The 22,139-nt window shown below is 36.3% G+C and overlaps 1 protein-coding gene across 1 annotated transcript; it reads right to left on the bottom strand.

The window, feature by feature from the left end:
- Nucleotides 1–2,149: 2,149 nt before the first annotated feature.
- On the bottom strand, nt 2,150–2,707 carry LOC129890431 (60S ribosomal protein L31-like). The gene has a single exon (XM_055965989.1). It carries the CDS (start codon nt 2,647–2,649, stop codon nt 2,287–2,289), a length of 363 nt encoding a protein of 120 aa, XP_055821964.1. The 5' UTR covers nt 2,650–2,707; the 3' UTR covers nt 2,150–2,286.
- Between the last annotated feature and the right edge of the window lie 19,432 nt (nt 2,708–22,139).

The raw sequence follows: 22,139 nt of genomic DNA, 5'->3' as shown, positions 1-22,139 counted from the left end.
CTATTACTATTCTAGCTCTTGTTGTGGCCAACCAAGGGGTTGTTGCTCCTCCTAATGCTCCTACTCCAGCTTCTAGAGTGAGGGATTTTATAAGGATGAATCCTCCTGAATTTCATGGTTTAATGGTGGATTAAGATCCTCAAGAGTTCATTAGTGAGGTGTATAAGGTTGTGGCTATTATGGAAGTGACTTCGGAAGAAAAAGTGGAGTTGGTGGCCTACCAACTAAAAGTGATTTCCCAAGTGTGGTATATTCAATGGATGTCCGAGAGGGTTGATGAGGGTCCCATAGGTTGGGAAGATTTCAAACTTACATTTCTTTATCGCTTTCTCCCACTAGATTTAAGGGAAGAAAGGATGAGAGAGTTCATTAATCTCAAGCAAGACAACATGAGTGTGAGGGAGTATGCCCTCAAGTTCACCAAGCTATTCAAGTATGCTTCTTCTTTGGTTGCTGATCCTCATGTTCGAATGAGCCAATTCATACTCGGTGTGTATGACTTGGTTTCTAAAGAATGCCGAACCACTAAGCTTGTGAGAGAAATGGACATATCTCGGCTTATGACATTTGCCGAATAAATTAAAGAAGAAAAACTTAAGGTGATAAGGATGAGATACTCCAAGAGGGCTCGGTTTGAAGGTGGATTCTAAAATCTAAGACCGGTGGTGGTAGTGGCCATTTTCAACAAGTCCAAATATTCCAAGTCTAAAGGTTTGACAAGGATAGGGTACCATACCCTAAGGTTTATGGTGGAGGTGTAAATGCTAGTGGTGCTACTTTTCCCAAGTGTACTAAGTGTGGGAAAAATTATGGAGGAAAGTTTTTTGTTGGAACGGGTGCTTGCTATGGTTGTGGTAAGGTGGGCCACAAATAATTCAAATGCCCAAATGTTGCTAATAGAGGTAGAGAAGGTCGTCCTCAAAGAGAAGTTGCTCAAGGAGGGAAAGTGCAACAAGATGCCCATGCTCAACCAAAAGTTGGTCAATGCAATAACCGGTTCTATGCCCTCCATGCAAGGCAAGATGTGGAGGAAACTTCCGATGTTGTTATGGATATGTTGTGGGTCTTTGACTTTGATATTTATGCTTTGCTTGATCTGAGTGCCAATTTGTCTTTTTTTACCTTGTTATGAGATTTGATATGTTCCTTGAAATTTTGTTACAACATTTTTTGATTTATACTCCCGTTGGTGATTCAGTGTTAGCCAAGAGGGTTTATATAAATTGTCTCATGTCTGTTTTTCATAAAGTTATTCCTTGTGATCTTATTGAGTGTGACATGACCAATTTTGACATTATTCTTGGTATGAATTGGTTGCATGCCTCATACATGTCTATTGATTGTAGAACCCATAAGGTCAAATTCCAATTCCCTAATGAGCCAGTTCTTGAATGGAAGGGTAATGATTTAGTGTTTAAGGGTCAATTCATCTTATGTTTAAAAGCCCGAAAAATAATTTCTAAGGGGTGTATTTATCATCTAGTGCTGATTAGGGATGTTGATTACGAAACTCCTACTCTTGAGTTAGTACCTATTGTCAATAAATTTCCGGATGGGTTTCTCGATGATTTGCCCGGTGTTCCTTTTGAAAGGGAAATTGACTATTGCATAGATCTTCTTCCCGTACTTAACCTATTTCTATGCCTCCTTACCGTATGACTCTGATAGAACTTAAGGAGTTGAAAGAGAAATTAAAGGACATATTGGATAAGGGTTTCATAAGGCCAAGTATTTCACCATGGGGTGCTTCTTTATTGTTTGTTAGGAAGAAGGATGACTCGCTCCGAATGTGTATAGACTACCGATAATTTTTTTTTAATGGGAAGGGACCCTACACGAGGCTCCCACCTCTCGTGCACAGTCAGGGGTTGAGCAGCACCCCCAAGCCTTATCATACATAAAATATAAAGATACAAGGAGGGGGACATAACCTTACCTCCGAACTTAAGGTGGTTCATAAGTCTGCAAACCTACTAAGGTCGGCTAACTCATCCTCTATACTAGAAAGTGCTTACTAAATACTAGAAAAACAGTAAACCTATGAGAGGACTCCTCTCGATACAATGCGACTAGGAAAAACCATAAATGATGGAGACTCTCCCCTTCCATGTGAATACAAGAAAGATACCTACATTGTTTTTTTTTGGATCTCGTAGGCCCAAGGCACACGATATAAGAATATGAATTGCATAGAAGACCATATAATCCAAGAACAAATGAAGTTTTCAAACGAAATTGATAATTTTCAAATGAATCATTTGTCTATCATGCTCCACTACTGATAGCTTAATCTTCATCCTCAATAATCTTGGTGCCAAGCCCCTTCAATCCCTCGGGTGGGATCTCTGTTACAGTAACCAAAGAATAGAGCTCCTCCTTAGCATCTTCGTCATCATTCCTCTTGCGAGCAGTACGAACTCTGACCCTCCTAGGGACACTTCGGATTCCTCTACTCCAAATGTGCTTGTTCAACTTCACGTCCACTCTGACGTCCTTTGTACCCATTGCTTTCACTGCAAACTTCTGGATCTTCTTGATGGCTGTGGGGGCCTTCTTCTTGAATATGTAGCTATGCAAGCGCTTGTATAGGTTGATGGTGTACTCCCTAGTAACCACTTTCTCTTTTCTTCCTTTGGTTTTGTCCGACATTTTCAACTCCTTTGAAGTGTAAACTTACACTTTCTAGGGTTTCAAAGGAGACGGGAAGAAGGGACTACCGACAATTGAATAAGGTAACTATAAAGAATAAGTATCCAATTCTGAGGATAGATGATTGGTTTGACCAATTGCAAGGGGTAAGTTATTTCTCTAAAATTGATCTCCATTTTGGTTACCACCAATTAAGCATAAAGGAGTGTGATATTCCCAAGATGGTGTTTCAAACAAGGTATGGGCATTTTGAATTCTTAGTCATGTCATTTGGATTGACTAATGCTCCCTCTATCTTTATAGATTTGATGAATTAGATCTTTAAGCCGTACTTAGATATGTTTGTGGTGGTGTTTATTGATAATATTTTAATTTACTCCTAAAATGAGGAAGAACATATGGACCACTTGAGGATTATGTTGCAAACTCTAAGAGATAAGCAACTATTAGCTAACTTTAGTAAGTGCGAATTTTGGCTAAGAGAAGTTGCATTCCTTGGCCATGTGGTGTTCGATGATGAAATTAAGGTTGATCCAAAGAAAATAGAGCCGGTGAAGAATTGGCCTAGACTCCTTCAGATTTTTTTTTGCTTAGACGAATACTATAGAAGGTTTGTTGATTAGTTTTCTTCTATTTCTTCTCCCTTTACTAGGTTGACCCAAAAGAAAGAGAAATTTCAGTGGTTGGATGAATGTGAGAAGAGTTTTCAAATATTGAAGGATCGTCTTATATCGGCTCCTATTTTGACTTTATCAGAACAGTCCGATGGTTTTGTTGTGTATTGTGATGCCTCAAGGATCAGACTTGGTTATGTGTTGATGCAACACAAAAAGGTTATAATATATTCCTCAAGGCAACTCAAGGTTCATGAATGAAATTATCCAACTCATGATTTTGAACTTGCGACAGTTGATTTGTATTGAAAATTTGGCATCATTATCTTTATGGGGGTGCATGTTGATGTGTTTACTGACCACAAGCTTGCAATATGTGTTTGGCCAAAAGGAATTAAACCTTAGGCAAATGAGGTGTCTTGACCTACTAATAGACTTTGATATGAATGTGTTGTATCATCCAGGAAAAGCTAATGTTGTTGCCGGTGCTCTTAGTCGGTTGTCCATGTGTAGTGTTGCCTATGTTGAATATTATAAGAAAGAGTTGGTTAAGGATGTGCATAGATTGGCTCATTTAGGTGTTCACTTGGTTGATTCTAATGATAGTGGTATTCTTGTTCATAATGGCTAGGGATCATCTCTTATGGATGATGTTAAGGCCTAACAAGACCATAATCTGGTTTTGGTTGAATTAAAGAAATCCGTTATTGAAAAAGCCAGTGAGGTTTTCTCCCAAGGGGGAGATGGAGTACTTTGTTATCAAGGTCATTTGTGTGTGCCTAATATGGATGGTCTAAGGGAATTGATATTGGATGAGGCCCATAGTTCTCAATATTCGATTCATCCAAGATCCACTAAGATGTATCATGATTTGAGGGAAATATATTAGTGGAATGGGATGAAGAAGGACATAGTAGAATTCGTGGCTAAGTGTCCTAATTGTCAACAAGTGAAGGTTGAGCATAAAAAACCAGTAGGTTTAGCTCAAGACATTGATATATTCCTACTTGGAAGTGGGAAAATGTGAATATGGACTTTGTGATGGGCTTTCCTCATACTAGAAGGCAACATGATTCTATTTGAGTTGTTGTGGACCAAATGACTAATTTGGCACATTTTCTACCGGTTAAGACTTCTTATAGTGCCGAAGATTATGCTAAGTTGTACCTTAGTGAATTTTTAAAGCTTCATGGTATTCCATTGTCGATTATATTGGATCAAAGTACTCAATTCACTTCACATTTTTGGAGGTCATTCCAAAGGGGAATTGGTACAAAGGTCAAGTTAAGTACTACTTTTCACCATCAAACCGATGGTCAAGCTGAAAGAATGATTCAAACTTTTGAGGATATGTTGAGGGCATGTATTATTGATTTTAAAGGAAGTTGGGAAAACCATTTTTATTGATTGAGTTTGCTTACAATAACAGCTACCATGCTAGCATCCAAATGGCTTTTTTTAAAGCTTTGTATGAGAGAAGGAGTAGGTCCCTGGTGGGATGGTTCGAATGGGGTGAGATGGAATTGATTTGTCCCTATTTGGTATTGCATGCAATGGAAAGAGTAAGGCTCATAAAATAAAGATTGAAGACGGCTTAAAATTTCCAAAAGTCTTATTTAGACATAAGGAAAAGAGACCTTGAATTTGATGCGGATGATTGGGTCTATTTGAAAGTTTCACCTTTGAAAGGTGTAATGCATTTTGTTAAGAAAGGGAAATTGAGTCCTAGGTATGTTGGACACTATAAAATCTTGAAGAGTATTAGAAAGGTGGCATATGAGTTAGACTCACCATTGAAGTTGGTTATGGTTCATCCGGTGTTCCATGTATGGATATTAAGGAAATTTGTGGGTGATCCAAATTCCATTGTACCATTGGAAAATGTGTGTGTTGAAGGAAACTTGACATTTGAAGAGGTTCATGTGGAAATTTTAGATCGGCAAGTGAAGAGGCTAAAGAGGTTGCATCCGTCAAGGTATTGTGGAGGAATCAACAAGTAGAGAGTGCTACATGGGAAGCATAAGCGGATATAATGAAGCGATAACGATACTCTTCCCTTCCACTCAAGCCAAGGGTATTAGGTCGTTCTTGCTCAAATAGCCTAAATTCCTACGTTTCAGTTTTTCCATGTCTTCCATATGCATGCATGTTCATGAAGTTGATTTTAAAGTCTATGTTTCATACTAAGTTTAAAAATTTCCATGGATTATGCATTTTAATGTGTCATTACATTCATGTTGGGTTGCTATTACTCTTTTCGTGTCTTTGCATGCTAGTCGAATCTAATTTGAGGATGAGGTTCCCAAGGTAGAGATATTGTAAGACCCCAAAAGTTGAAAAGTCCGAACAAGGAAAAATTCCAAGAAAAAGGACTGTTTCTAATATTATGGGTGGACTTACGAGTGTACGAGTGATTCATAGAGTGGATGTCAAGGATGGAAATTTGGTTAAGTATGGAAATGGGTTTATGAATCAATATACGACTCATAGAAAAGAGTCTAGGGTCAGTGGTCTGATTCCTGTAAAATTCAAGCCTCAAGACTTTATTCTACGACTCAACAGTATGAGTCATAGAAATGTCTATGAGTCGTAGGAAGCACTCATAGAGAAACTTCAGAGACACCAATTATTTAGTGTTGCTAGGACGAGTCATTTCTACGACCCAAGGGACCCAGTGGCAAGGTCTTCTGACCAGACTTAATGAAGGGTGTTTTTTTCTTTTTCTTATTATTCTAGCAATGTACCTAGACATTTTTAGGACCTAATTCAACTCTATAAACTAACCTATGTATTTCTAAACCTCTCCTTCTCACATTAACTCTCAAAATACCAAAACCTTCTCTCCCAAGGTTCCTCTCAAGAGTCTTCTTCTTCATCAAGGAATTTCTAGGGTTTTCTTCAAGATCAAGTCTCCTTTTTTCAATCTCAAGGCTAGAATTCATCAAGGTATGTGAGTATTTGATCCTAGGGTACTTTCACCCATGAAGTCCAATAGATTCCCTATTTTTTCGATTAATTAAAGTGTGTATTTTTATGGGTTTTATGATCTCTATTTTAATTACATGAATTATGATTTCTAATTAGGATTACGATCCTATTTTAATATAAATCGATGATTATTGCCTAAAATTAAAGATTTTTTTTTATGAATTTTACTACATTGATCTTTGGGGTTCATGATATAGATTATGGGTATTTTTAATTATACTCCAATTGATGTTATTCTCATGAATTATGTATAGTTTGATATAAAATATATGATCATGCATATTTTCAAGTTAATTACATGATTATCTAGTCAATTTATCATGTGTTGATGTTTCTACCCTAATTTCAAGTATAAGCTATGATCATGAATTTCAAATATGCAAGCATGTTTTATGAATGAGGGTGACTTAACACCCTAATGATCATCTTATAAAAAAGGATTCATAATGATGGACGTCCTACACCCAGATTATATGAATCACAAAATAAGGAGCTATTTCTATGAACAAGTTTTATCAAATATGATTTATGACAAGTACAATTTATGATATGATATGATATGTATTCCTTGAGAGTTGACCTAGCACTGAGTGGATCTTGGGATAGAGGCTCACCCATTAGTAGAGGCATAAGACCGTTAGTAGAAATTTCATTATCCCATAACTATGTGCCACCATAGAAAGAAGGATCACCCGTTAGCAGAGGCTTGATTCCTTAGAAAAGGTCACCCGTTAGTTGAGGCGTATTCCTTAATATCTTAGTATTTCCACTTTGGCATCACAATTTATACCTTTTCAAGTATGGACTCTCTCTTTTTGATGGGTGGGGAAAACACCATACTTCATGTAATAGCTCATATTATTTATATCGGTTAATAGTATCTCTCACAAAGACTTACAGTTCTATTCCACATATGTATATTCTATTTATGTACTCCTTATGATTTACTTATGACTTTCAAATGCTTTGATTAATTATGGTTTTCTCATGACTCTGCTTATCATCTTACATAACATGTATGTTATTTGATTATTGCATCTCATGTTCTTATATTGCATAGCATGCCTGTATACTTAGTACATTCAAATGTACTAATGCATACTTTTTCCTACATTGTATCCTAATATAGGAGTTGACAAGCACATTCACCCTTCACGTGGTTAGAGTTGAGTTCCTACTTCCTCTATTAGTGAGTCCTTATTTGTTGAGGGCCAGATTATGGTTTCTTCCTTTTATTTCAAAGACTTTAGTAATGTTACATTGAGGGTGAGCTAGGGACATGTCTTAGAACCCTCCCATATTGACTATGTAGAGGCTTGTTGGACATAAATATAGAAGTCTATATTGCCTTGATTCTTTCAAGTTTATGCTATGTCTATTGGACATTTATGAGTTCCCGCTTATTGTTAACCTTATGTATGCTTATGATATTCTAAGAGGCTTGATTCGATTTTCTTCGAGAATTCTAATCACCATGTCATGGCTAAGCCGTAGTCCAGGTCGTGATACTCCGTCCATTGAGGCAATTCCATTTGAGTGTGAATTTCCATAGGTGTTTCCTACAGACTTGCCTGGTATGCCTCTTGGTAGAGATATATATTTCTGCATTGACTTAGAGCCTGGCACTCTCCCAATTTTTATCGCTCCCTATCACATGACTCTAGAAGAGTTGAGAGAGCTTAAGCCTCAAATCCAAGAACTTTTAGAGAAAGGATTTATCCATCTTAGTGATTCTCCATAGGGTGCTCTTGTGTTTTTTGTTAAGAAAAAAGACGGTAGTATGAGAATATGCATAGATTACCGGCAACTGAATAAGGTCACCATTCGGAATAAGTACCCATTGACCGAATTGATGACCTTTGATATATCAATTGCAATGTGCATCAGTCTTTTCAAAAATTAATTCTAGGTATGGGTACCATCAATTAAAGATTAGGCTTGAGAATGTGCCCAGAACAACTTTTAGAAAATGATATAGGCACTATGAGTTTTTAGTGATGTCTTTTGGGCTGACCAATGCACCTGAAGCCTTCATGAGGTCGATGAGTGAGGTTTTCAAGACATTCATCATAATTGTGTTTATAGATGATATTCTGGTATATTCGAGAAGTGAGCAAGAATATGCAGACCATCATCGCATTGTTCTAGGTGTTTTGGGAAGAAGAAACTGTATATAAAATTTTTTAAGTGTGAATTTTAGTTATCTTCAGTTGCCTTGTTGGGTCATGCTGTTTCGAAGGAAGGGGTAATGGTAGATCTACATAAGATTGAAGTGGTAAAGAACTAGGTTTGTCTTAACTCTGCGACTGAAGTTAGGAGTTTTAAGGGGCTTGTCATTTCGTGGAGAACATTGCTTCTATCGCTACCCATTTAATAAGGTTGACTCAAAAAGAGGTACCATTCGAGGGGACTGACAAATGCAAAGAGAGCTTTCAAAAGCTCAAGACTCTTCTGACCACATCGCCTATTTTAGCCCTGCCAGTTGAAGGTAAAGACTTTATTATTTATTGTGATGCTTTATATTCAGGTTTGGGTGTTGTGTTGATGCAGGATAAGAATGCTATAGCCTATACTTCGTGGCAGTTGAAGGTGCATAAGAGGAACTACCCGACTCATGACTTAGAATTGGCGGCAGTAGTGTTTGCTCTAAAAATTTGGAGGCATTATTTTACGATGTCAAGTGTGAGGTATTTACTGACCACCATAGTTTACAACATGTATTCACCTAGAATGATTTGATCTTGAGACTAAGAAGATGGATGGAGTTGCTCAAAGACTATGATGTCACCATCTAATATAGTTCAAGTAAGGCTAATGTGGTATCAGACGCATTGAGTCAGAAACCAGTTAGCATGGGTTGTCTAGCCTATTTGGGAGCCTAAAAGTGGCCCCTATATAGAGATATTCAGGCCTTGGAGGCCAAATTTATAAGATTAGGCATCTCAGAGAAGGGTGGGGGTGATTGCCATTATTGATTTAAGACCCACTTATATTGAAGAAATTAAGGCCAAACAGTTTGAGTATGTGAACTTGAATAAGATTAGATAAAATATTTTGATGGGCAAGGCCTAAGATGTAGTCCTTGATGCTGGTGGGGTGCTCAACTTTAGGGGAAGGATTTGTGTTCCCCAAGTAGATGGCATAATTCAGAAAGTTTTGTCCGAATCCCATGGTTCGCGATACTCTATTCATCTCGGAGTGACCAAGATGTATCAAGACTTGAAAAATCTATATTGGTGGTTGGGTATTAAGAAATACATTGCCAAATATATAGCTAAGTAGAAGAATTGCCAGCAGGTAAAATATGAGCACCAAAGACCTGTAGGTTTGCTCCAAAGGATGCCCATTCCTAAATGAAAGTGGGAAAGGATAGCTATGGACTTCGTGGTGAGACTCTCCAAAACCTTGAGAAAGTATGATTCCATTTGGTGGTGGTTAACAAATTGACAAATCCTTCCCACTTCATTCTGATTAGAGTGGACTACAATACACAATAGCTGGAAAAGCTTTATGTAAAGGAGATAGTGAGGTTGTACGAGGTGCCCCTTTCAATCATTTCAGACCGTGGTATGCAATTCACCTCTAAATTTTGGGGGAAACTAAATAAGGAGTTGGTAACTCAACTCACCTTCAGCACAACCTTTCATCTTATACAAATGAATAATTAGAGAGGACCATCCAAGTGCTGGAAGATATGTTGATGGCATGTGTGATGGATTTTGGGGGTCAGTAGGACAAGTTCTCACCTTTGTATGAATTCTCCTACAACTATAGTTATCACTCCAACATTGATATGGAACCATTCAAAGCCCTTTATGGTAGGGGATCCAGGTCTCCTATAGGGTGGTTTGAGGCTGGATAAATGGAGCCCTTAGCAGTAGACTTGGTAAGGGATGCCCAGGCTAAGATAGTGAACATCCAACCTAAGCTTCCCTTAGCTTAGAGTCGTCAAAAAGAAGTATGAAAAGCGTAAGGTAAGGGGTATGACATTCCAAGCTAGTAAGCAAGTGCTTCTAAAAGTATCACTCATTAAGGGGGTAATAAGATTATGTTAGAAGGGAAAGCTTAATCTTCGCTATATTGGCCCTTTTGAGATTCTTGACCGTGTAGGGTAAGCAACTTATAGATTGGACTTTCCATCTAGCCTGTTTTTGGTACATCAGGTATTTCATATATCCATGTTGAAGAAGTACCATGGAGATTGAAATTGCATCCTTAAGTGAAACTCAGTCTTGTTAGACACGGACCTTCAGTACGAGGAAGAGCCAATGATAATCCTAGGACATGATGTCCAAAAATAGTAATACCCCGGAGTTGGGAAAGTTGAAAAATAAGGAACAAAAAATGAAAATTCATAAAAATATAGATTTTGGCACTACGTGATGACCATGAATGGCTATCACGAGCTGTAGTCCGCACCATACCTTATGGTGAGCTACTGTGGTAGTGGTCTTGAAGATCAGACCTGCAGGAAGGGACCATGACATAGGACCAAGGAACGTGGTGAGAACCACGGGCCGTGATGCCCTCCATGGTGACCCCTTTCCTAAGACCTCAAAAAATGATCCCAAGGCAAGGACTATGATTGACCATCATAATCTATGTAGCTCTTCATGGAACGTGGTGGTCACTCTTGCAGACCACCCTGTAGGTCCTGCACCACAACCATGGTCTACAGATCATGATACACTCAATAGACCATGAAGGGTTTCGTGGAGGAGGTCCTGAAACTCTTCTCTGGAAATATCCAGATTTTAAGTCCAAGTCTAACATCACGGATACCACCACGGGCCATGATGAGCATCACGAATTGTGATGGCTCCTCCACGGTGAGTCCCAGTTCCAGCTAAATGAGGGGTAATTCAGTCATTTTTCTATTCTTTCATTAATGTATGTGGACATTTATGGGGATAGATTCATTATGAAATTATCTTAAATACTCTTGAACCTATTCTTTTCCTTTATTAATTCCCAATCAACTTTAAGACTTCTCTCTCAAGGTTCATTCAAGAGTCTGCCTTCCTCATCAAGTTTGGCTAGGGTTTCTTCAAGAACAATTCTTTTTTCTCAATTCCAAATTCAATTTCAATCAAGGTATGTAGGGATTGATCCATGTGTTCATTTCATCCATGGAGTCCCAAGGTTTTCATTCAAAATCTCATGAATTTTAATTGGGTTTGCAACCCTAATTTGATGAATTGTATTGGGTTGTTTCAATTATGTTTTTAACCATTATAAATGATCATCATAAGTATGTTTCTACATGAGTTATATAATTTCAAGTTGATTTATGATTCTCCATGCATGAATCTATTTTCAATGATGATATTATTAGGTATGATTATGAAACTCAATGATTTCAAAGTATTATCAAGGTTTTCATTCAAATTGACTATGTACATGATTTTTACTCTAAATTCAAATATGAATTATGATCATGGATTACAATTATATTCAAGTTATGGGTTACACGCAAGTTATGAAGAAAGGTGACTTAGGGCCTTATGTGGTGACCTAGGAATCTAATGAAGCATGTATGATATTGTAATGTTGAAAGGCTTATACTCATTTTGCAAGTATGACATGAAAATGAGCTACTCTATGAATTATTAAATTTTATGAACAAGGTATGATATATGCTAAGGATGAATACTATATTATGTATTCTGTAGGATTTGACTTAGCACCGAGCAAACATTGAGGTGGGGGCCCTACTAAATGCCTTATTAGTAGCCTCAATTCTCTTAAAATATATGCCATTATAGGTTTCTTTCATGGTTTAGCTAGTGGATCCACATATAGTGTATGTACATGACTTGCCTTGCGGGGTAGAGTCTACCTTGGCAAGCAGATTTCCCTTATTTTTGTTGTATGAGAAGACATCAAAATTTCATGTTATAGCTCGTATGGTCTTATTATCAGTTATGGATCCTATCCCACATATATGTATGCTCTTCATGTTCTTTTATGAGTTTAAACTATGTCCCTTTTATGCTTTGATCATTATGGTTATCTCATGACTTTAATTATCCTCTTTATCATGTACTCAATTTATCATTGCATCTTATGGTTTATATTGCATGTCATTCCCTCATACTTAGTATATTCAAATGTACTAATGCATATTATTTCCTATATTGTCTCATAATATAGGGGTTGAGGATCATATTCCCACACGTGGCTAGTAGAGCTAGTATCCGATGAAATGTTGTTGAGTCCTCATCTATCGAGGGAAATTTATGAGTTATTTCCTTGTTAAGACTTTTTTATATTTATTTGAGGGTGATCTAGGGATATGTCTTAGCCTATGTCCTTCTTATGTATTAGAGGCAATTGTTGGATCTATGTTATGAAGTCTATGTAGTCAACTTTACTTTTCTTCTATGATCATGCTTAATGATATGTCAAGAGGCTTGGTTGGTGCTATGGGGTTTCGATCATTGTGTAATGACTAGGCCTTAGGTTGGGTCATGAAAAACTTGATATTAGAGTACAAGGTTTAAGATGTCCTAGGGAGTCCAACATGCCGCGTCAAGTAGAGTCTTATTCATGGTTGTGAAGCGCACCACATCTATGAATATGAGGATATAAGGCATTTTAGGAAATTCTCACTTCTTTCATGGTCTATGTATTTCTATAGAGTACACTCTAAGACTTCCATAAGCATTGCCCTTTGGATTTTTCATAAAATACCTCCAAGAAGACAAGTCTCCCAAAACAATGGTCCCCAACCCGACCAAGTGACAAATGCGGAGTATTGGGCTTCTTTTACCATGCTAGCCCAAGTAGTGGCCAACAAGGGGTTTTGTCTCCTTCTAATATTCCCACTCCGGCTTCAAGGGTTAGGAACTTTGCAAGGATGAACCCTTCGGAGTTCCATGGTTCAAAAGTTGATGAGGATCCCCAAGAGTTTATCGATGAGGTATAAAATATAGTGAGTATTATGGGGGTGACTTCGGAAGAGAAAGCGCAATTGGAGGCTTACCAACTCAAAAGTGTGGCTCAAGTTTGGTATACTCAATGGAAGATAGAGAGGGTGGTTGAAAGACCTATTGATTGGGAAGCCTTCAAACTTGCTTTCATTGATCGCCTTTTCCCTCTTGAACTAAGGGAAGCCAAGGTTTTGGAGTTTATTAATCTTCGACAAGGCAACATGGGTATAAGCGACTATGCCCTCAAGTTTACCAAGCTATCCAAGTATGCTCTATCATTAGTTACTGATCCACATGCCCGAATGTGTCAATTCATGTTGGGGGTGTTCGATTCAGTTATAAATGAGTGTCATACCACTATGCTTGTTAAAGAAATGGACATATCCCAACTTATGACTTTTGCTGAATAAATTGAGAGAGAGAAACTCAAAGAGATGAGAATGAGAGATTCTAAGAAAGCCTGGTATGAAGGTGGGTTCTCAAATTCTAGGTCCGGTTGTGGTAGTGTCTATTCTCAACAAGGCCAAGGTTCCTAAAGGAAGTATGATAAGGATAGGGTTTCATACCCTAATGTTCAATGTGGAAGTGTGAATGCTAGTAACCCTTCATTGCCCAAGTGTGCTAAGTGTGGGAAGAATCATGGAGGGAGATTTTTGATAGGAGCAGGTGCTTGCTATGGATGTGGAAAAAGGGCCATAGGAAATCATAATGCCCTCATATTGCCAACAAGGGTAGAGAAGGTCGTCCTCAAGGCCAAGTTGCTCAAGGAGGCCAAGTTCCACAAGGTTCCCAACCTCAACCAAAGGGTGTTCAAAGCAATAACCGGTTCTATGCTCTTCATGGTAGATAAGAGGTGGAAGAGACTCTCGATGTTATTACCGATATGTTATGAGTCTTTCGCTATGATGTTTATACCTTGATTGATCCGGGTGCAAATTTTTCTTTTGTTACTCCTTATGTGGCCATGATATTTATTATTAGGCTCAAAATATTAATGGAGCCTTTTTCCATTTATACTCCTATAGGTGAGTCAGTCATGGCTATAAGAGTCTAGAAATTATCCATTTTCAATGTTTCATAAAGTCACTTTCGTTGATATAGTAGAGCTTGATATGATCAATTTTGATATTATTCTCAGTCTGGATTAGCTCCATGCTTGTTATGCCTTGATATGTTGTAGAACCTGAGTAGTTAAGTTTCAGTTTCCAAATGAACCAGTCATAGAGTTGAAGGGTAGTGATTCCATATTTAAGGGACAATTCATCTTATGCCTTAAATCTCGGAAAATAATTTTAAAAGGTTTCATCTACCATCTAGTTTGGGTTAGAGATACTAACTCAGAGACTCCTACTCTTGAGTCAGTTTTAGTTGTTAGTGAGTTTCCAAAAGTTTTTCCCAATGATTTTTTGGGTATTCCTCCCGAAAAGAAAATAGACCTTGCTATTGATCTCCTACCCGATACGCAACCTATCTCTATTCCTCCTTACCTAATGGCTCCGGCAGAACTGAAAGTGTTAAACACTTTTTTTAGATAAGAGTTTTTTTAGACCGAGTATCTCTCTATGGGGTGCTCCAGTTTTCTTTATCAAAAAGAATGATGGTTCTCTTCGAATGTGTATAAATTATCGACAGTTGAACAAGGTCACAATTACGACTAAGTATCCCATTCCAAGAATTGATAACTTATTCGATCAACTTCAAGGAGCAAGCTACTTTTCAAAGATTGATCTCCAATCGGGTTATCATCAACTCCGAGTGAGGGAATGTGAAATTACAAAAATGGCTTTTAGAACTTGGTATGGTCACTTTGAATTCTTGGTTATGCCTTTTGGGCTAACGAATGCCCCTACAGCTTTTATGGATTTGATGAACAAGGTGTTTAAGCAATATTTTGATATGTTTGTGATTATCTTTATTGATGATATTTTGATTTACTCACAGAGTGAGAAAGAGCATACCAATTATTTGAGGATTATGTTGCAAATTCTCAAAGACCATTAGTTCATGCAAAGTTTAGCAAATATGACTTTTGTCTAAGGTCGGTTGCTTTCCTTGATCATGCTATTTTCGGAGAAGAAATTATGGTTGATCCAAAGAAGACCGAGGTGGTCAAGAATTGGCCTAGGCTATTGAGCCCTTATGATATTTGGAGTTTCGTGGGTTTAGGCAGTTATTATAGATGGTTTGTCAAAGGTTTCTCTTCTATTGCATCGCCCTTGACGATTTTGACTCAAAAAAAGGTAAAGTTCTAATGATCTGAGGCATGTGAGAAAAGCTTCCAAGAGTTGAAGGATAGACTTACCTCTGCTTCGGTGTTGACTTTAACTAAAGGTTATGATGGGTTTGTTGTGTATTATGATGCATCACGAGTTGGTCTTGGTTGTGTTCTAATACAAAATGGTAAGGTGATAGCTTATGCTTCATGGCAACTTAAGGTACATGAGAAAAATTACCCAACTCATGAATTGGAGTTGGCGGCAGTGGTATTTGCGTTGAAATTATGGAGACATTACTTGTATAGTGTCCATGAAGATTTTTTCACCAATCACAAGAGTTTGTAATATGTGTTTACTCAAAAGGACTTAAATCTTTGACAAAGGAGATGGCTTGAACTGTTGAAGGACTATGATATGAGTGTGCTATACCATCTGGGTAAGGTAAATATAGTCGACGAAGCTCTTAGTAGATTGTTCATGAATAGTGTTTTTCATATTAAGGATGAGAAGAAAGAGCTAGTTTGGAATGTACATAGATTATCTCGTTTGGGTGTTTGATTAGTTGATTTCAAAGATGGGGGTGTTATTGTGCAAAATGGTTTTGAATCATCTCTTGTGGCGGATGTAAAGGCAAAACAATATAGTAATGCCGCTTTGGTTAAATTGAAGAAAGCGGTTGCTAAAAATACCATTGAGTCTTTCTCCCAAGGAGAAGATGGTGTTTTGAGATATCAAGGTTGATTGTGTATTTCGAATGTAGATAGATTAAAAGATATGATATTGTATGAAGCTCACAGTTTGCGGTATTATATTCATCCCGATTCCACTAAGATGTATCTAGATTTGAGAGAAGTGTATTGATTGAATGGCATGAAGAGGGATATTGTAGAATTTATGGCTAAATGTCCTAATTATCAACAAGTGAAAGTTGAGCATCAAAAATTGGGAGGTTCGGTTCAAGATATTGAGATTCCTACTTAGAAGTGGGAAGACTTGAATATAGACTTTGTTAAAGGTTTTACCTCGTACTGTAGGCAACATGATTCCATTTGGGTGATTATTGACTGAATGACTAAGTCGGATTATTTTATCCCAATTAAGACCTCATATTCAGCTGAGGACTATGCTAGATTATATATCCGATAGTTGGTTAAGCTTCATGTTGTTCCATTCTCCATCATTTCAGATTGAGGTACTTAGTTTACATCTCAGTTTTGGAGATCCTTTAAAAAGGGTCTTGGTACCCAAGTGAAGCTTAGTACATCCTTTAACCTATAAACAGATAGTCAGACTAAGCACACCATTCAAACATTAGAGAATATGTTAAGAGCATGCGTGATGGATTTTAAAGGAAATTTGGATGAGCATTTGCCATTAATAGAGTTCGCTTATAATAACAATTATCACTCAGCATCAAGATGGCTTTGTTTGAAGCTTTGTATGGTAGGCGGTGTAGATCCCCTATCAGTTAGTTTGAGGTACGTGAAGTTGCTTTAATAGTACACAAGTTGGTATTTGAGGCTATGAAGAAGCTTAGACTCATTAGATAAAGATTGAAAATGATCCAAAGCCAATAAAAGTCCTATTCAGATATGAGAAGAAGGGAACTTAAATTTAAGGTTAATGATTAGGTTTACTTGAAAATTTCACCCATGAAGGCTGTGATTCATTTTGATAAGAAAGGGAAGTTAAGTCCCCGCTATGTTGGCCTATATCAGAGGTGAATTAGTAAGGTGGCTTATGAGTTGGATTTGCTTTCAGATTTGGCATTGGTGCATCCAGTGTTCCATGTGTCATTATTGAGGATGTTTATTGGTGATCCTAGCTTAATTGTGCCATTGAACAACATTGAGGTTAAAGAGAGTCTTTCTTATGAAGAAGTTCTAATTGAGATCTTGCACCGACAAGTTAGAAAGTTGAGAAACAAATAAATAGCTTTATTTAAAGTGTTATGGAGGAATGTAGAGGTTGAGGGTGCTATATAAGAGGCCGAAGCCGATATAATTTCCTGATATCCTCATCTCTTTCCTTCAGTGCCTAGTTGAGATATTTGATTTCTTCATGATCCAACCAGTCCAAATCAAGTATTTCAGTTATTGTCATGGTTTCATAAGCATTCATGTTCATGAAATGAGTTTTAAAGTTGTGCTTTTACTTGAGATTAAAGATTGCATATTTTATACATTTACGAGATGCTTTGCATTCATGTTGGGATGTTATATTTCTTTCCTATTCCATTCATTACGAAATTATCCTAAATACTCTTAAACCTATTCTTTTCCTTTATTAATTCCCAATCAACTTTAAGACTTCTCTCTCAAGGTTCATTCAAGAGTCCGCCTTCCTCATCAAGTTTGGCTAGGGTTTCTTCAAGAACAATTCTCCTTTCTCAATTCCAAATTCAATTTCAATCAAGGTATGTAGGGATTGATCCATGTGTTCATTTCATCCATGGAGTCTCAAGGTTTTCATTCAAAATCTCATGAATTTTAATTGGGTTTGCAACCCTAATTTGATGAATTGCATTGAGTTATTTCAATTATGTTTTTAACCATTATAAATAATCATCATAAGTATGTTTCTACATGAGTTATATGATTTCAAGTTGATTTATGATTGGCCATGCATGAATCTATTTTCAATGATGATATTATGAGGTATGATTATGAAACTCAATTATTTCAAAGTATTATCAAGGTTTTCATTCAAATTGACTATGTACATGAGTTTTACTCTAAATTCAAATATGAATTATGATCATGGATTACAATTATATTCAAGTTATGGGTTACACGCAAGTTATGAAGAAAGGTGACTTAGGGCCTTATGTGGTGACCTAGGAACCTAATGAAGCATGTATGATATTGTAATGTTGAAAGGCTTATACTCATTTTGCAAGTATGACATGAAAATGAGCTACTCTATGAATTATTAAATTTTATGAACAAGGTATGATATATGCTAAGGATGAATACTATATTATGTATTCTGTAGGATTTGACTTAGCACCGAGCAAACATTGAGGTGGGGGCCCTACTAAATGCCTTATTAGTAGCCTCAATTCTCTTAAAATATATGCCATTATAGGTTTCTTTCATGGTTTAGCTAGTGGATCCACATATAGTGTATGTACATGACTTGCCTTGCGGGGTAGAGTCTACCTTGGCAAGTAGATTCCCCTTTCTTCTGTTGTATAGAGAGACATCGGGATTTCATTTTATAGCTCACATGATCTTATTATTGGTTATGGATCCTATCCTACATATGTATATGCTCTTCATGTTCTTTTATGATTTTCAACTATGTTCCTTTTATGCTTTGATCATTATGATTTTCTCATGACTTTACTTATCCTCTTTATCGTGTCTTAATTGATCATTGCATCTTATGGTTTATATTGCATGTCATGACTTCATACTTAGTACATTCAAATATACTAATACATATTATTGTCTACATTGTCTCATAATGTAGGGATTGCGGATCATATTCCTACACATGGCTGGTAGAGCTAGTATTCAAGGAAGTTTTGGTGAGTCCTCATCTATCGAGGGAGAATTATGAGTTGTTTACTTTTTAAGACTTTATTTATATTTGGTTGAGGGTGATCTAGGAACATGTCTTAGCCCCGACCTTTCTTTTGTAGTAGAGGCAATTGTTGGACCTATGTCATGGATTCTATTTAGTCAAGTTTACTCTTCTTCTATGATCATTCTTTAGACTCTTCTTATGTTATTTCCGTAATTATTTTACCTTATACATGCTTAATGATATATCAAGAGGCTTGGTTGGAGCCCTTCGGGGTTTCGATCACCATGTTACTACTAGGACCTAGGTCGGGTAATGAAAAAATAGAGGACCAAGGAAATTAAATCTGTGAAGGTCCAATAGAAATATCATCTGGTAGAGGAAGCTACCTGGAAAATTGAGAAGGACTGCGAGATAAGTATCCCAGCTGTTCATCGATTCAGGTACTACTCTCTTTTTATCTTAGCCCTGTTTTTTTCTAGTTGGTCACTCGAGGATAAGTGATGGGTAAATTGATATTTATTGTAATGACCCACTCCTATTGTGACTAATAAGACAATATGGAATGAATTCGGGCTAGAAAATCTTGGTAGTAAATTTGGAAAATTTGAGCATAGGCCAAACTTGGATGAATTCTGAGTCAGGAGAAGTCTAGAGTGATTCAGAATTAGATGGGGGATTAAAATTTTAATTTTATTGGGTAGCCAAGATGATATGGAGCCTGTGCAGCTTTATAGAATTGCATTATCTCCCGTAATTGGATTTGGCATAAAAGGTATATATTAAGACATCTTAGGATGAGGGTATGTTGTGAAATGGGAGACCTGAGACTCTTTACGAGATCTTTGTCTCCGTCTATCCTGTCAGAGTGGGATTACTGCCGCCAGAGCGGGATGGTCCCATTGTGGCGTGGCAGACGTGACTTAAAGTCGGAAAAAAAGTCCAAAAATTATGGCTTTCTCACATTTATTATTGTTGAACTTATATTGGTCTCAACATAGATGTGTAACCGTATTCTTGGTCTTAACATACTACGACTTAGAAGCATAACTGTTTTTTTCTCTCGAATGCCTCACCTAATATTCTCTGTCTACAAATTTTAATTTAAAAGAAATAAAAGTTAATTATTAAAATTATTTGGTGTAGGTGTGTCACCGCATCCTTGAATCTTTTTTAGGTGTCAAAAAAGATTTGCAACCACATTCTTTATTGAAATTATTATTTTTATCTATTTATTATTATTCTTTAAAAGATAAAAAATAAAAACCTACGCGCGTCTAAAGTTAGGCCATTAGGGGGCATTTATTCATCTCTCGTAAATTAAAAAATTAAACTTATCAATTTTTCACTATTTTTTTTAATTAAAACTTTTGTAACAAGATTTTTAATAAACGTGTATCACATTCTCACCTATTATTTTTTAATGAACTGACATAAATAATATCTAACATCCACTTCATATAATTAAATTAACTATGTAAAATTGGCTAAATAGTGACAAGCTGTCCATTTAACTATTCCAAATAAACTTAACAAAAAAAGAATATGTATTAACCCAAACCAATAAATAGTCAATGTAGCAGAAGAATCAATTAATGAAATATTTCAGATGTTAGCTTTATTAACATAGACATGAACATGGAATCTACGTTAAAAAATCAAATATAGGTTACAGAGTAAAATAAATATTCATTCAAATAAAATGCATAGATTAAATAATTACAACTTCGAATTTATTCAGATCAATGGCATACACTCCTAATTGCTGGAGTTGTTTTTGGAAGTGAGGAAATATTATTTTTTCTTGTATTGTTGTGCAGATGTGGTGCTGAAAGTGAACGGGTTATTCTCCTTTTCCTCTCCATTTTTTAGTAAATAAACAAAGCTAAATATAGTGAACACAAGAACATTTGTTTGATGGAAACTTTGGAAGGTTTAATTCATGAATTTAATATTAGCAGGGTGAAACAACTTAGAAAAAGGATTGTCAAGAACAACAATACACTATGAGAAACTAAAACAAAAAGACTTAATATAAATGAATGCTTTAGTTCTTACGAAATTGTGGGAATAGAATGGCTAAGTTTTTTATCCTTTGAACTCAAGATATTACATGATTAAAGCACATTACTATGCAATACCTAATCTCCACCATTACTTTTAGCATTTTTCATCCAAACGAGAATAAATCTAAAATTTTCTAAGAAAACAAACGATGTCAAATCGAAACTATAACATTCACCAAAACAAAATAAGCACTTGAACTACGGGTTAAGACGTAAAGCAAAAAATTGACATATTTTGGTTAAACGAGTTAACAAACAGGAGAAAAAAATAATATAATCACGTTTTTTATTTAATGCCTTTTTAGACTCAACAGTCACCTCTTGCGAAATTTCACGTGAAGAAGAAACCAAAATACAACCTCTACTAATCTACTGATTTTCAAGAGTTAGCAAATACTAAACTCTTCTAAGATTAAAATCGGAGCCAACGAAAGGGAACTCAAACAGAAAACTCATATCAAAGAGCACTATTGCTAGTCAAAGAGAATCCAAGCTAAACTTTCTCCTTCTCTTCTCTTACATATCCGTGTGTACCCTCTGTGTTTCATTTTTCTTTCACTCTTTTTTTTTCCTGTTGTGCGTGTGTTCCTTTTGTGTGTTTGTGTTATATTTAGAAGTGTGTAGTATATGAGGGGTTTAAACAAGAAAAGGGACGTGGGTAATTGGATTTAGTTGAGGATTATTAGGGAAGAGAGATGTAGGGTTGAAGGTTTTTTAGGTTGGAGGAATTGGTGGGTAAAAGGGTTTTAGTTGGAGGTTTTGGAGGAGGGGGAAACGGGTTAGGGGTGGTTTTAGGACAGGTGGGTTAGTTTTTTTTCCTCTTGTTTTGTTAGTTTAAATTAGGATTATTAATAATATAAAAACTAATTATTTTATACTAATAAAATATAGAAAATTTAAATGGATAGTCTAAATTAAAAGTATAACTAAAAAAGTATTAAAATAACTAGCTTATTTATTAAATCTAAATAAATTTTTTTCTTTTCTTTTGGAAAAATATATTTACACTAAAATGTGACACTATTTTTTATAGTTTTTAAATCCCCCTTTTTTGTAGAATAAACTTACTAAAATAAGATAAAATAAAAATATTTAATTTAGATATAAAAGAAATATTTAAGAATTAAAAATTGTGTAGAATCTCAA

The sequence above is a fragment of the Solanum dulcamara genome, chromosome 5 (assembly GCF_947179165.1).
Source record: "Solanum dulcamara chromosome 5, daSolDulc1.2, whole genome shotgun sequence".
Classification (NCBI taxonomy): domain Eukaryota; kingdom Viridiplantae; phylum Streptophyta; class Magnoliopsida; order Solanales; family Solanaceae; genus Solanum; species Solanum dulcamara.
The sequence above is the reverse complement of the archived record's forward strand: the minus strand, read 5'-3'. Positions and strand labels throughout refer to the sequence as shown.

Coding starts and splice junctions, on each gene's coding strand:
- LOC129890431 (XM_055965989.1), bottom strand. CDS start 2,649: ATGTCGGACAAAACCAAAGGAAGAAAAGAGAAAGTGGTTACTAGGGAG.